This window comes from Paramisgurnus dabryanus, chromosome 21 (assembly GCF_030506205.2).
Source record: "Paramisgurnus dabryanus chromosome 21, PD_genome_1.1, whole genome shotgun sequence".
Classification (NCBI taxonomy): Eukaryota; Metazoa; Chordata; class Actinopteri; order Cypriniformes; family Cobitidae; genus Paramisgurnus; species Paramisgurnus dabryanus.
In genome coordinates, this window is record NC_133357.1 from 12,815,902 (window position 1) to 12,831,620 (window position 15,719).

The 15,719-nt window shown below is 38.9% G+C and overlaps 1 protein-coding gene across 5 annotated transcripts in view; it reads left to right on the forward strand.

Moving 5' to 3' along the window:
* scn8aa (sodium channel, voltage gated, type VIII, alpha subunit a) overlaps positions 1-15,719 on the forward strand; it is a 58,300-nt gene that overhangs the window by 8,318 nt on the left and 34,263 nt on the right. For 2 of the 5 annotated variants that reach the window (XM_065285663.1, XM_065285664.2), the window contains exons 3-12: positions 4,277-4,394; positions 5,127-5,217; positions 5,339-5,467; positions 8,310-8,401; positions 11,854-12,075; positions 12,683-12,746; positions 12,982-13,123; positions 14,648-14,854; positions 14,996-15,283; positions 15,370-15,675. In XM_065285663.1, the coding sequence (XP_065141735.1) occupies positions 4,277-4,394; positions 5,127-5,217; positions 5,339-5,467; positions 8,310-8,401; positions 11,854-12,075; positions 12,683-12,746; positions 12,982-13,123; positions 14,648-14,854; positions 14,996-15,283; positions 15,370-15,675 (1,659 nt within the window). Of the gene's footprint in view, positions 1-4,276; positions 4,395-5,126; positions 5,218-5,338; positions 5,468-8,007; positions 8,100-8,309; positions 8,402-11,853; positions 12,076-12,682; positions 12,747-12,981; positions 13,124-14,647; positions 14,855-14,995; positions 15,284-15,369; positions 15,676-15,719 lie in introns of all 5 variants that reach the window. The other 3 variants (XM_065285665.1, XM_065285667.1, XM_065285666.1) reach the window with 3 other exon arrangements.

The following is a 15,719-nucleotide window of genomic DNA, read 5'->3' on the forward strand; positions in this document are numbered from 1 at the left end:
GTCACGGATTTCCACATTTTTCCATGTCTGTACCACGGACTTTCTTTTACGTGTCAGTTTCACGTATTGATTACGCAATTGTTTTTCCTATTTTTAAACCATTTTCGCGTGGGTTTGGGGTTAGATTTGGGCCTTGGGTTAGGATGTCACTTTAACTATCGGTTTATACAATTTTTTTCCATACTTTTAAACAATTGTCGCCTGACGTTAGGGTTAGGAGTTGGGTTTGGATGTCATTTTATGTTACAGAAAGTCGTTCTAACCCCAAACCCACGGGAAAATGGTAAGAAAATAGGAAAAGAAAGTCTGTGGTACAGACACAGAAAAATGCGGACATCAATGAATTTTAGTATGCAACATGCTACTCAAAATTGTAAAACCTCGAAGTTAACTTAAATTTCAAGCTCTATCAAGCCTCTCACAGGAAGCTGATGCAGGATAAGGTGTATTAGACCTTGTTCACACTGTAAGTCCAAATCCGATTTTGATGCATATCCCATAGGAATCCAATCACATTTAGAACGGTGAACGGCTAAAAACCACATGATATCTGTTTTTCTAGTCCGTTTCAGGCTACATTCAGAGGTGGTTTGAAATCCATTTCAGTCTTACCGTCCTGATCGCATTTGTGTAGCTTTTCGGTTACGTCATGCTGTCACGTCACATAAAACACATCAGATGTCGAGGCAGATTGTCATGCCAGCGCGACGTCATTGCCATAGAAACGGAAAACGGCTACAGGATGCACAGATCGGATCTGAACAGTTGTGATACACAATGTGGACAGTGAGTCTGTCAAATTAGATATGCACCAAAATTTGGACTGACAGTGTGAACAAGGTATTAGTCTTGATAGAGAGGCTGCAAACAGCAGGAAACATGTCACACTTCATGTGTTGTCGGTTTCAAAGAAGCAAAAAATCTTCATCATTAGATGAACTGTTGGCCAAGTCCTCAGTGTGGTCCAAAGGCTCCAGAATAAATAACATTTCAATTAAACTGACCATCAGCGCAATTCAATTGGTTTGACAGAGCAAGCAAAAATAGATCTCTAAAGTAGAAGTACTTTTTGACTGTAAATAAAATTGTAAGGAGTAAAAAGTACTTTTTTTCTTTAAAAAATGTAATTAAGTAAAAGTAAAAGTACTGATTTTTTTATTGTACTCAAGTAAAGTAAAAATCCCCAAAAATAATACTTAAGTACAGTAATCAAGTAAAATTACTCAAGTACTGGCCAATACTCCTGCTTCCCTGTAACACCGTCTTTGGCAATATTTCAGATAGCGATATACTTCCTGGCTCCCGCGTCACCCTGTCTTTGTCGTTAAGCCTTACAATTGGTTGACTTTGATATACACATTCAGACGCACTTGCCCCTGGAGGCGTCCCCAAAGTGTCACCGCAGTGACGCAGCGAAAGTTCCCTCGAAAGGGGACCGTAACAATGTATCTTAAAAGGTAACACGATGTAACCTTGCTCTCACTTGAAATGTGTCCCCATATTTAGTCCTTGAATTTGAGGGTATTGGACCTAGAAAGTCCTTGAAAGGTGTGGGAAACTGAACATGTTTAACGTTAACATCATTGTTTATTTTTATATATTTATTATATGATTTATTATATTATATATATACATTTTAGCAAGACTTAGCAATGCTGTAATCATACTGTACATAGGCTCATTCGATTTGTTTTTTCCCCACAATACAATTATTAAGCAAGATGTGAAGAGTGATAAGTCATAGTGCTTTTTCATCCATGTGGAAATCCATATATCTATCCATACGTCGTCCTGGTGCACTGGTGGTTTGAAGGACGTTTGTCAAAGACATTTCAATCAGTGCCTGAGGCTCAAATCATCTTGATGTTCTTCGGCTTCTCCTCATCCATCTCTCCTAATGCTTCCCACCAGCTTTTAATTGTCGTCTTGTTTTCTAGCTCCATCTTCTCTCCTTCCTTTCACTGCTGTGCTTACTCATTGCTCTCTGGACCTACTGTGTCTCTCTGTCTCTCGCTCTACCCCCATCGCTCTCTGTCCCACTCTCTATCTTTTCTGCTCTGTACTGAATTATGAAATTTTTAGTAGCTGTGCAGCCTGTCATGCATGAAAAAGAGGAAACCCACATGCACTTTTTCTGTGTTTGCGCTCAATAGAGAGAGTATGGAAAAGGGCATTTTCGTCTATACGTAAAATGTTTCTGCATTATTTTTTCATTTCATGCTTTGGCTCAAACTATGGTATTAAACCCGGTATCTTAGGAGCACACAGATGAATGCTGATGTGACTGCTATGGTTGTTGAGCAGACTTTCAACTAAGGAGGTCTTAATATGTAGACTACATGGTGGCCTGATTCAGTCTGACCCAAATAGTCTTCTCTGTCATTAGTTACATACACAATGTGTTATTTACCGAGTTGTGTTTCCTTAATCTAATTTAGTAATGCGGTCCGGCAAATGAAATAATATGAGATCCAAATTATGAGGCTCTGAAATGCCATTTACAGTTTTTATATGATACAGTATCATATGTCTTTTAAAGTGCTCTTCTGTTGAAAATTGACCATTGGGTCAACATGAAAGCATTGACCCTTCGTTCTGCATTGGATGTGAATGGTAGGAGCTGTCCATGGTTCTGAGGAGGGTTTAGTGTTCTGCTAAACTCAAGCATGTAGAAGGATGTGCAAGGGCATCTCTGCAAATGCACGGCACCTCCCATTAAAATTTGATGGCAGCGGGCATGTTTTATTTAAACAATTATGAGGTTATCTGCTGTGGAAAGGACCTACTGTGTCTCTCTGTCTCTCGTGCTCTGGAGCATGCAGAGTTTGTATAAAATGTAACTATAGGCTATAAAAGGACTGTATATGTCGGTATACAACTAGGATTTATTTTTGCTATTACCACATTATTAAATATTTTAACCAACATTATAACAATACTTCACGACATACTAAAAATATTTTATTATATTCTACTAAAAGTTGTTTATTCTGTGCTAGCATTTTAATAATATAATATTTAATCCTATTCATGTGTAGACATTACCATGCCAGGTCACTAATGCTTCTCTAAACTCTCTTGTGTAATCCACAAGATTGTTTTTTTCACCAAAACTTTTGCTTATGTGTTTTAATATTGCATTACTATATGTGCTACTGTATGTAATTTATTTATTTATTGATAGATATCTTGTAATCAACCTGATCTCACGAATTTCCGTGGCATAGTCACAGAATTTTTTGCTCATTTTTCCGTGGCATTCTCACGGATCTCCGCATATTTCCGTGGCCCTGCCACGGACTTTCTTTTCCGTGGCATTCTCACGGATTGGTTACTCAACTGTTTTGTCCTATTTTCTTACCATTGTCGCTTCGGTTTAGGGTTAGATTTACATAAAATGACATCCCTACCCAAACCCAACTCTAACCCCAACACCAGGCAACAATTGATTAAAGTTTAGAAAATATAAAAGAATACATCCGAAAAAATAGTATAAACTAATTCTTAAAGTGACATACTTATGCAAACACCAAATCTAACCCTAAACCGAAGCGACAGTGGTTTGAAAATAGGAAAAAGCAGTTGAGTAACCAATCCGTGAGAATGCCACGGAAAAGAAAGTCCGTGGCAGGGCCACGGAAATATGCGGAGATCCGTGAGAATGCCACGGAAAAATGAGCAAAAAATTCAGTGACTATCCCACGGAACTTTGTGAGATCATGTTGCTTGTAATGTATTCCTTATGGATTAGTATGCATTCTTGCTAAGGAATGTGATATTAAAGGCGGGGTGCATGATCTCTGCAAGCCAATGTTGACATTTGAAATCACCCAAACAAACACGCTCCTAATCCAATAGAATCTGGACCTTCTTTTGATAGACCAGCCCCACACATACGCAACCCAGGCAACGATGTTGGTTAGTACACATGCCCCTTACTGCTGATTGGCTACAAGTGTGTTTTGGTACTACTCGGCCCGACTTCCTTTTCCAAAGTGTTTTTCAAAAATCATGCATCCTGCCTTTAGTTACATTTACACAATTTAATTATATATGTAGTATATAAAGTAATATATCTTTATTGTGATGGCTTATATTATACAAAGTATCCTCTGAACATAGATTATGTAAGAATTTTGTATGTTTATTACTGCATAAAGTTAGTTGAAATATGATACTGTTTTTGACATAATGCATGCTTATACTATCTGCTTGCAACTAATCTGTGTTTCTGTTGTTTCTCTCTCTCTTTCTCTCTCTTTCTTTTTCTTCACAGACATTTATAGTGCTAAATAGAGGGAAAACAATCTTCCGCTTTAGTGCCACACCTGCCTTGTACACAATAAGCCCTTTTAATCTTGCTAGGCGAATAGCTATTAAAATTTTGATACATTCATATCCTTTTTAAGTGGCTGAAGTATATATATATGCTTTCTTTCTGTCTTTGTTGAATATTTGTTCTTATGGCTGGGGTGCATGGGATATAAACATGTAATGTTAATGGTTTTAGACTAACAAGTTTTAGTTAGGCCTACAGTGGGTCTATAACAACATATCAGTGGGTGTGAATGTGGATTTTAATTTTAGATGCATGAAAGCTTTTGTGTTACAGACGAGGTTACCAAATATATGGTGGGAATAGGGGAGCTGAGCTTTGTTGCCTGTTGAAAGACTAACTAGTAAAACCCAGGGCCGCTCTCCTTGACTTTCAGCTCAACACCATGTTGTTTTCATATTGGATGATATTGTAATACATCCAACCCATATTCATTACTGGCTTAATTTACTGTAATTAATATTATTTGTGTTTTAAATGACTAAGAGGTGTTAATTCCGCCCTGTGATGTTAACCGTACATTTAATATACATAGTGGCACTTGATTCATGTTTTATTCAGACTTTCGTGCCACATCACCTTTTGCAGTTTGTTCATTCAGACATGTGCATGCAGTAGTTTTAATATTGTTATCAAATATGTACCACAGTGATATCAGCTATAAAGCTTTGCCCAGCCCTCCGAGGACCGCTTGACTAAACTGATGGTTAATGTGATTGTAGACAAATTGTATTTGCAATTGTATAACTTTGGATTATTGAGATCTGTAAATGTCCTTAACCAATACCCACAGTATTCAGCATGTTCATTATGTGTACAATTTTGACCAACTGTGTGTTCATGACTTTTAGTAATCCTCCCGAGTGGTCCAAACAAGTAGAGTAAGTACCCAGCATGCCTCAGAAAAAATATTTTTATATATTATAGTGAATAGACACACTTTGTTGTCTTATTTTAGGAAGCATATAGCCCTTTTCATTGTACCACTCCTCCTGCTCTTAGGTACACCTTCACTGGAATTTATACGTTTGAATCAGGTGTAAAAATCATTGCCCGTGGATTCTGTATAGATGACTTCACATTCCTAAGAGATCCATGGAACTGGCTGGATTTCATGGTCATCTCTATGGCGTAAGTTGACATTTACATCTTTTTAAAGACTGATTATGTATAGGTGTCCCCTGTTTTATGAATACTACTCATATTCCCTCAATTCTTTTTGGAGAAGACATTATAACAGTCCTTTATTTAATTACTGTCAGACAACATAATTATGCCTTATGGGTATTTTTATTATCATTAATATGAAGTCCTAAAGAGTTTTTAATTCAAGTTCTGAGCCAAGACATTTTATTTTAAAGGATCATTTTAATTGAGACACTTTTTACAAGTTGATAATTTAAAGGCAAAGTGTTTGTGTGTATTTTATGTTAATCTGTCATTTAATCCATCTTTTGTTATGTTGGGGACACCTTTATTGGTGATATTATCAGGGGTGCGTTTCCCAAATGCATCATTACCGTAGGTTCACACCAGCCGCGTTTGAGGCGTCAAATTTGCGTCTACCGTGTCTAGTTTGCCGCTTGAACATTTTGAGTTTACTCGCTTCGTTCGCGCGTGAAAGCCGCATGTGAAATTCTAGTCATCGAGAGATTCACGCGGAAATTTGCGTCACGGGAGGGGCTTCTGCGACTCTGCTCGCTTTCTGTAATCACGTCATTACTAGAGCAAGCTCCTGATTGGTTAAAGCGGCGCATTTTTCCGCCAAAGTACACATTTTTCAACTGCTGCGTTTGCCGCGGCAATGCTTATTTCTCACCAAACGCGTCTACTGTGCCGCGCTAAACGCCTCATTTGCACCGCGAGACCTCCAGAGGCGCGTCAACGCGTCTTGACATTGACTTAACATTGAAATCACTTGCACTTGACGGCTCTACCGTGGCTGGTGTGAATGCAACATTAGCCAACTACTGTCGTAAATTACGTCGTTACTGACGAAGTTCAAGGATTTTGTGTTTCCCGAAACCATAGTTCAAACGAACATTCAGAAGCTGCATCGCAAACTTGTGTGGTTTGAACAACAGCTCTTGACCTGTCGTTAGAAGCATAGTTTCTTGTTATTATAATATGTAGACTTGCGTTGATCATGCTTTTGGACAAAATAAGCAAAAAACATGTAGTGCATTCTATATCCATCATTCTAAATATATAAAAAATTTATTTACGTCTTTAAGTTTGTAAACAGATTTAAAGCGGCGCGTTTGAAAACTGCGCAGGTGCGCAGTTTCTCCAACTATGCATCATACTATGGTGGTTCAGCAGTGAGTTACATCGTTGTTCGGGAAACGCACCCCAGATCAGTTATCATATAAGTTAAATTCTGTCTCTAACCATATGAAATTTTTTTAGGGAGCATCTTAATGGATGTGGCTCATTTTCTAATGTGAATTTCTCATCAGTCTTAATGTGTTCATTTTCCTGCTTCTGTGAATATTCCTTGGTCGTGCACTGATCCAAAAAAATCTCTCTTTTCCTCTCATCCTTTCCTCTCATTTCATCTAAGAATTTTCATTGTTCATATGCTTCAATACCAACCACACAACTCCCAGCAGCCTACACGAAAATCTCTCTCTCTCTATCTCTCTCTCTATCTCTCTCTCTATCTCTCTCTCTTGCTCTCTCTCTCACTCTCTCGCTCTCCCCGTGTATGTCTCTCTCTCTCTGTTTCTATATTTCTTTTTCTATCTCTCTCTCTCTCTCGCTCTCTCTCTCCTGCTCTCTCTCTCTCTCCCTGTGTGTTTCTGTATCTCTGTTTCTCTATTTCTCTCTCTGTCTCTCTCTTTCTCTCTCCCCCGTGTCTCTTTCTCTCTCTCTGCTTCTCTCTCTATCTCTCATTCTCTGTTTTCTTTGTGCTCCTTTTCCATTTTTCATTTTCTTTGTTTTTATTGTTTCTGTTATTTATCCAGAAATCCACCTTTTCTATATGCAAATACCAGACATTTATTTGCAATATAAGCTTTGTTCCATAACCTACTGAGCTATCTTGCTGCAGACTCCCTAAACAAGCAGCAAGTGACCAATATGGAATGCCCTACATATGAAACAAATATATGAAGATATAAAAAAGTGTTTCTTATTGAATAATTATTGATTTTTAATATTCAAGCGTTGTTTACCACCTTGTATTATTATATTATCTTGGAATTTACATTGCATTATGGGTTACATGTCGTGCTTCTTTATAATTTGTCCAAAAACAAGTATAAATTTTAGCATAGGAAAACTTAAGCTTTACAGGCAGCTCATTACAGTTTTGGAACAGAGCGTTATAGCTGTTTATAAAAGCTATTAGGGGTGGGATAAACCAGAGATTGAGTACACAAAATGATCACGATAGTTTTAATTTCTGTTGTGTTTCAACACATTTTTGTAATGCAAATGCTTTCTGCAGAAGGGTAGGCTTTCATTATTGTGCACAAATTATCATTTCTATTTAAAAAAAAGCACAATAATCCCTCATGCCATGCCACATATTCAGTACTATACTGTATTGACCCCCCCACCCCTAAAAGCTATCTAAACACGCTTTTACCAAACAAGTCTACATATGGAAGTCATCAATTACTAAGTCATGATCATGTCTCCATGTAACTTTGATCTGATCATTGCAGGTATATAACAGAGTTTGTAAACCTAGGCAATGTCTCAGCTCTGCGCACATTCAGAGTTCTGAGGGCATTGAAAACTATTTCTGTAATCCCAGGTAAGAGTGTGTGAGCGGGCGGGCGGGGTCGGGTCGGTGTTAGGTGTGTGTACGTGCGTGTGTGTGTTTTGGTTTTCTTTTCCTTCCTTTACCCCCTTAGTGGACAGGTTCTGTGAGTGGCGTACCTCCTGGTGGTTCATTGGCGTGGTGGTGGTCTTGGTGTGTTTGTGGTGGTCATTGGTGTCTGTGTGTGATCCTCCCTTATTTCAGATATGTAACAGAGTTTGTGGACCTGGGGAATGTATCTGCGCTGAGAACGTTCAGAGTTCTCCGAGCATTGAAAACTATCTCTGTCATTCCAGGTGAGACGCAGTTTAAACGCCGAGGTTAACGTTTCAGTATGCCCCCTTTTACTACTCAATTTAAAATCTCTTTTGTTGGACGTTTTCCCATTATCTAACTTAACAGAAGTTCATTTGGAGAGGACCATTGAATTTGCTTTTTCCTATTTCCAAAATGATCAAAAATGGTACTTATACATTTTTGATAGGCTTTGCAGTCTACTATCTGTTCCTGGAGTCTAGAACTAGACCTGGTTTTTACAGATGTTGCCCCTTTAGAAACATCAGCGCGAGGAAGCAAAGTAATACGTATATATTTTAAGCTGCGACAAACCAGAAGCGAATTTAAGTATTTGCGCGAGTAGATTACCTACCAATCCAATGCAAAGACGCGAACAGACGTGAATTTGCATGGGTGATGCAAATGACGCAAATTGAGTGGTGTGACTGCAGCTAACATGCACTGTTCACCTCAAACGCGTCTTTAAATATTCAGCGCAACTTCGCATGACGTTAACTTCAAATCAAGAGTAAGGATGTGATGCTTGGCTTTTGGTTTGTACGCAGCATTACAGGGTACAAGGCGAAAACATGCGTTGTCACTTTAGTAAATCACTTTCCCTGATTTGACAATTGAAAATTAATTTCATGTACCGTATTTTCCGGACTATAAGTCGCTCCGGAGTATAAGTCACATCGTTAAAAATGCGTCATGAAGACTAAAAAAACATATATAAGTCATTGGACTATAGTCGCATTTATTTGAAAATTATTTCACAAAATCCAAGCCCAAGAACAGACATTTAATCTGGAAAGGCAAGTTATTCAACTAAACAATAGCACAGAACAGCAGGCTGAATAGATGTCCGTACACGTTAAAGTAACATTAACAGTTATTTACACGATACACAATAGCATATAGATCATACCTGGGAGGCTGAATAGTCTAAATTAACACAATAAGCAAAATCAAGTTCCCCAACCTTCCGAAGTCATTCCGCATCACTGAATCCATTGAATTACATAAACACGGGAGCAGCATATAGGGGACTCTCGCGGCTGTAGATGATAATGGTTTATCTTGGTTAATATGAATTAATTTTGACATATAAGTCGCACCTGACTTGAAGTCGCAGGACCAGCCAAACTACGAAAAAAGTGTGACTTATAGTCCGGAAAATACGGTAACAAATGTAGGTGGTCTGAATCAGTCATATTATATATTTAAAAATGAAAAACAGTAGATGTTACTGCTTAAAATTAAATATTACCTAAAAACATACATTATTTGTAGCTTTATTGTATCCTTTCTGATATGGATCTGTTTGCGTAGCAGATTTAAAAATACCAATTATATATATAATACAAAATATCTATACCAATACCGATATTTGATTACTTGGAATGACATCTGCCGATACCAATAGTTTAGTTTTGAAATCTAGAAGTGCAAAGCGTACAAATGGTTGCGATCCATTTCAAAATAATCACACACCATTTTTCCGTCCCTTTTGATTACCAGGATTTAATCTTCCCTGATCATTGTCTGTTTTTAAACAATTGGCCAATGTCTGATAGTGAGAAAAATGCTTTAATCTGCCGATACCAATTATAGGTCAATACATTGGTGCGTTTCCAAAAATATATAAATATATGAGTCTTAATGTAGAAGTCATCATTGTATAAGCCTATCTACAGCAGCTAGTTTTAAAGCAGACTTTAAAAATTGCAGTCATCACCCAAATCATAGTTAAAATTAGTGCAAGGCATTAAATCATGTACAAAATAAAATAACACATTTAATATATATCTTGTAACAAACCGCAGAGCAGCATAGATATTTTTAACAAGCTAGATTTTGTTTCCCAAAACGAAAGTTGCATGTTCCTGAGCGAGATCCAAAGAACATGCCTCTTACTTATTTATGAAGACTGCCAAGCCTAGTTTGTGGACATATTTTATGCTGCATGACGCTTTGGAAGTCATTTGCTTTTGTAGTTTTAACCTACTAAGTGCTTGGCTGCCTTATTTTTATTTATTTTTGGAATATTAATTTTTCTTCACTGTTTTCTTTTTAATTTCGTATGAAACCCCACAATTTTCACAAAAAACAATAAAATACAAAGAGAAAAACCATCAGTAGACTTGGGCAATTCTGAATTTCTCTCAGAGGCTACGCACACAATTTTTAGACCATATAATGTTATTTTGACACTTTTAGATTAACTAGTTTTCATTTTCAGTAAAACAACAAAACATGAAAACGCTGGGAGATTTCTAGATGTTTTGGTGGGGTTATGGTCTACTGTGGAAGCTGTAACATACAGTACCTACAGTGTACCAAATTTCAAAGGTGAACTTTACACTTGTTAGCTACAGGTCTGTTCTCTGGAAGGTAAAGCAGATCCTGTTTCTAGAAAGAAAAATGGGGTTGGTTTTATGGGAGGGGTCAGTGCACTTTACATGGTGTTGAGCTCAGCATGTCCACTGGAGCCCTGGAAGCCTTTTACACTGAAGTCTATCTTTTCAGTCCTCGAGCTGAAATAACCTGCATGTTATCTTCACCCCCTAATCCCTGCCTGCTTTCTACTCCCTATGTTATGGCCCTCTGGTTGTGCTGCAGTATTTATAGACTAATGGATGTTCAGATTGTCCTCGCTGTTAAGGGGAGTCCTCCCTTTGTTGTCAAGAGTTTCTTGCAGGTTACCTGCAGGCGAACCTGAATTAGAAGTCAAAAAGGTTTTAGAATTAGCTTTGTATGTCCTCAGATAATATGTTTTAGATTGCTTTGTATTAATATCAGGCTTTAGGCTTGACATAAAGGGATGGCTCCTAAACAGTATCTGTTTAAAGTAAAACATAGTGTAATTTGTAGTTCTCATTGTTTATTGTTATCTATATGTTATGTTATTATCAAAAACAAGGATTCAAGGCATGATTAAACAAAATATTGGAAATTTGAGAATAATAGACAAAAATGTATTATGTATTACACAGGAGCTGCCTCAATGTGCTGAAGTATTAAAGCAACACCAAAGAGTTTTTTTTACCTTAAAATAACGTTTCCAAAAAGTTTCAGTGGTTCATCCACTCAAAACAGGGTGAATGACACTTTCACATTCACTTTGCAGCCCTCTATCGGCCAAAACCGCACTAAAGAAGTTTCCAACCGTTGGGTAGTGGTCCTGTAGTTCGAGTGAAAACTACAAAAACTTGCCTACAGACCTACAATCCAATCAGAGCCAGCTATGCTGCAGTATTTACGACAGTGCTAATGAACAATTACGCTTCTAACCTGTAGGGGGAGCAAAGAGCAATAACTCTTTAGTGTTGCTTTAATTGGTGTAAGGATTGAAGAGTAAATCATTTTACTAACCCGTAACCATCAAATCATGCCTTGAAACTTCTTAAACGTGAGCACACATGCAACTGTCTGTGCCTCTTTGTGTCTGCGCATATTTGGTACCTCATAGGTCTGAAGACCATTGTTGGCGCCTTGATACAGTCGGTAAAGAAACTGTCAGATGTGATGATCCTCACAGTCTTCTGCCTCAGTGTCTTTGCCCTCATCGGTCTGCAGCTCTTCATGGGAAATCTGCGACACAAGTGTGTCATCTGGCCCATCAACATCACAGAAAACTATGAGGCCAATGGCACCCGTGCTGTCAGCTTTGATGACTATATCAAGAATGAAAGTGAGCTTCTGTATATACACCTACTGTACACAGACACACACACACACAACAGATTGCATTTCACACAAGAATTATATACGAAAATTCAGAGGTTTGCTGCATTAACATTTATTATATTTTTCCTTGGGGTGGCATACAGGGCTGGATTATGGACTGGGGCAGTAGGTAGCCTAGGGGCTTGGACTTGGACATGGGCCTCCAAAGCCTAAAGCCCAATTTATAACTCTGTGATTTATAACTCCGAGTGTATGCACCTCCCCAAAAATGTAACAACGTGTTAGTTTCGTCAGCAACCAAACACTCTTGCTGGCAGCGTACAGTGGTGTGAACGTACAGTAACTCCTTCAGGCCCCTTATATAGTACAAGCTTGCTGCAGTGCTATGGCCCCTGGCTAGTACGCTCAGTGATCTAATATTAGCCTACCAAAACAAGCATTTAGCTAATTCTTATGGAAACCACTCTTGTCAATTAAAGATAGGTATGGGGTGTGCCACTAGAGGCAGTATGAGGGTAGCAGGGGTGCCTAACCAGGGCCATGATCCAGCCCAATAAAAACTATTTTGAAATGGGTTACTTAACCTATCCCATAATTCTATTTGTCACCAGCCAACTACTACTTCCTGCCTGGCCAGTTGGATGCTCTCCTATGTGGAAATGGTTCTGATGCAGGGTAAGTTTGTGTCACTTTCCTTGAAAACGTAATAAGTATCATTTAACATTGACATTTTAAAAGCATTAAACACAATTATTGATGAAACACACACACTGGAGCTGCTTTTTTGCACATGCATATTTAATTTTACTGCAACAAATAACATCTGGATGGACGGAAGTACTGTATGGGAATTGTTTATGCAAAAAATAGTTGCAAGTCATTTGGGCTGCATGCTCCTTTCTCTTCTTAGTCGTTGTCCTGAAGGCTACACATGCATGAAGGCTGGTCGCAATCCAAACTATGGCTACACCAGCTTTGACAGTTTTGGCTGGGCTTTCCTGGCACTGTTTCGTCTCATGACGCAGGACTTCTGGGAGAACTTGTACATGCTGGTAAGGGCGTCTTCTTTTTTTCTCTAAAATTATGTTTTTATCCATATTCAATTTTTGGCATATTTTTATCTATGTAAAAGAATCTACATTAAAAGAAAAATAAGCAATGCTACTTGCATATTCAAGTACAGAAACTGAAGGACAATGATTTGAATATCATGCCTTTAAGATTCATGCTATAAATTATTTGAATAAAAAAGCAATGCATATCAAGAAAACAATGTGAGATTAGCACGTAAAGGACGACAGAATTTCTTTTCATTTTTAAATATTTGTAGATTTTGTCAAGGGGTGTGTTGCATCTATAATACTTGCATACTTTCTGCTAGGGGTGGGCGATAACTTGCCTACGATTTCACGCACATTTCGTCAGTAAAGTCGATTATGTGATTAGTAGTAAATAACCATCACCTGCTTTCAGATGGAGCGGCATTTAAAAAAATAGACAACATTGCAAGATGTGCACTCACCCCTACTTTCTGTTGTGCACAACTTAAATTAATGCATGAAATATTGTTTAGGATAAGCCATAATGTTTATTCTCCTGTAGACGCTCTTTTTTCTGCCGGACGTGGACGAAAACACTGAAACCTGTGAGATCAGGAGCAGTAATGTTCAGCCAGAAGACTAACTGTGGTTTTACACCAGATGCGAGTTCAACGATTTGCGCGAGTAGATTACATACAAAGTCAATGCAAAGACGCGATCAGACATGTCCTCGCGTGGGGCGATGTGAATGACGCGATATGGGTGGTGCGTTTGCTGCGAAAACACTCGCTATCCGCCTCAAACGCGTAAGTTGGAAATATTAAACTCAAGCGAAAAATTTGTATGACATAAAGTTAAATCCTGCGAGTAATCTAGAGCGATCAACGCAATGCCCCGCTTTTGGTGTGTACGTAGCATAACATTTGCCAGCTAAATATAACCAGAGATTTAGTTTATTCTGTACATGTAGTCTAGATCAGGGATGGGCAACTTCGGTCCTGGAGGGCCAGTGTCCTGCAGAGTTTAACTTTCCTCAGCACACCTGCCTAAAAGTTTCTAGTATGCCTAGTAAGCACTTAATTGGCTGCTTCAGGTGTGTTTAATTATGAAGCTAAACTCATAATGACTCAGTGCAGGACACTGGCTTTCCAGGACCGAAGCTGCCCATCCCTGATTTAGATGAACCTACAGATTAGGTAGAAATCCTAAAAATCCACATTTGTTGTTGGCTAGCTTCCAATTAAATGCATATCAAAATTTCTAGCAATAAAAAAACTAGAATTTTGTCCCTTCAGTATGCACAGTACAGTATATGAATGCAAATCCATGTTCCCTTTATACACATGTACTGTAGTACACTGATGGAGAGCATGGTTTAAATCCTTAGGAAAAATGAATGCAATATAGATACAAATGTCTTCCTATTGTCATGTAGGTGAAAGTATATAGGACAAAGTATCTAGATATTTGTTTAAGTGTGTGTGTGAATCCATAACTCGAAATGTAAAATGCTTTGGATCTGATCTTCATCTGTAGACCCTGAGAGCAGCAGGAAAGACCTACATGATTTTCTTTGTGCTGGTGATCTTCGTCGGCTCATTCTACCTTGTGAATCTGATCCTGGCTGTGGTGGCCATGGCATATGAGGAGCAGAACCAGGCCACTATGGAAGAGGCGGAAAAAAAGGAGGCGGAGTTTAAAGAAATGCTGGAAGCGCTGAGGAAACACCAGGAAGAAGTACAGGTCAGGTGGCAGTTTATTATTGACCATGCTGGTTCTTTATGGAACCACACACCAGATTTTTACTCATTCACCAATTTTTGTTAAAAGTAAATAAAGATTAATGATGATGTCTAAAAATCTATGATTTTTTTGTGATGGTAGGCCAATGCCATGGCGACTTCGGCGGGTACGGTGTCTGAAGACGTGGTGGAGGATGATGGTGATGAAGGCGGGAACTTGTCCTGCAGCTCATCCGAGATGTCTAAACTCAGTTCCAAGAGTGCCAAAGAGCGACGCAACCGCAAGAAAAAGTGGCGACAGAAAGAGCAGGAAAAGGAGAAAGGAGACAGTGAGAAGTTTGTTAAATCTGAATCAGATGATGGGAGCAGACGGAGCAGATTTCGTTTCCCTGACAACCGGTTAGGGCGCAGGAGCTCTGTAATGAACCAGGTAAGAAGTGACATCTGAACCAAGGAGATCTTAACCATCCCTCTCTTTATTTCTTTTTTTCCTCACTTCATTTCTCCTTCCTCCAGTCTCTGCTTAGCATCCCCGGCTCCCCGTTTGCTTCGAGGCGCAACAGTAAGAGCAGCATCTTCAGCCGATGTAAGGACGGAGGCTCGGAGAACGAGTTTGCGGACGATGAGCACAGCACGGTAGAAGAGTATGACGAGCGGCGCGATTCCTTCCTAAGCCCTCAACGTCGCAACAGCTACACCGGATACTACAGCAAGCGCAACAGCGCTGTGAATTGCAATGGAGTGGTGTCTCTCATCGGCCCCGGGCCTGGCGGACGCCTACTGCCTGAGGTGATAATAGATAAGGCAGCTACTGACGACAGTGTAAGGAAGAGTAGATCAGTCTAGGCATGGGCATTTTCTCCTAT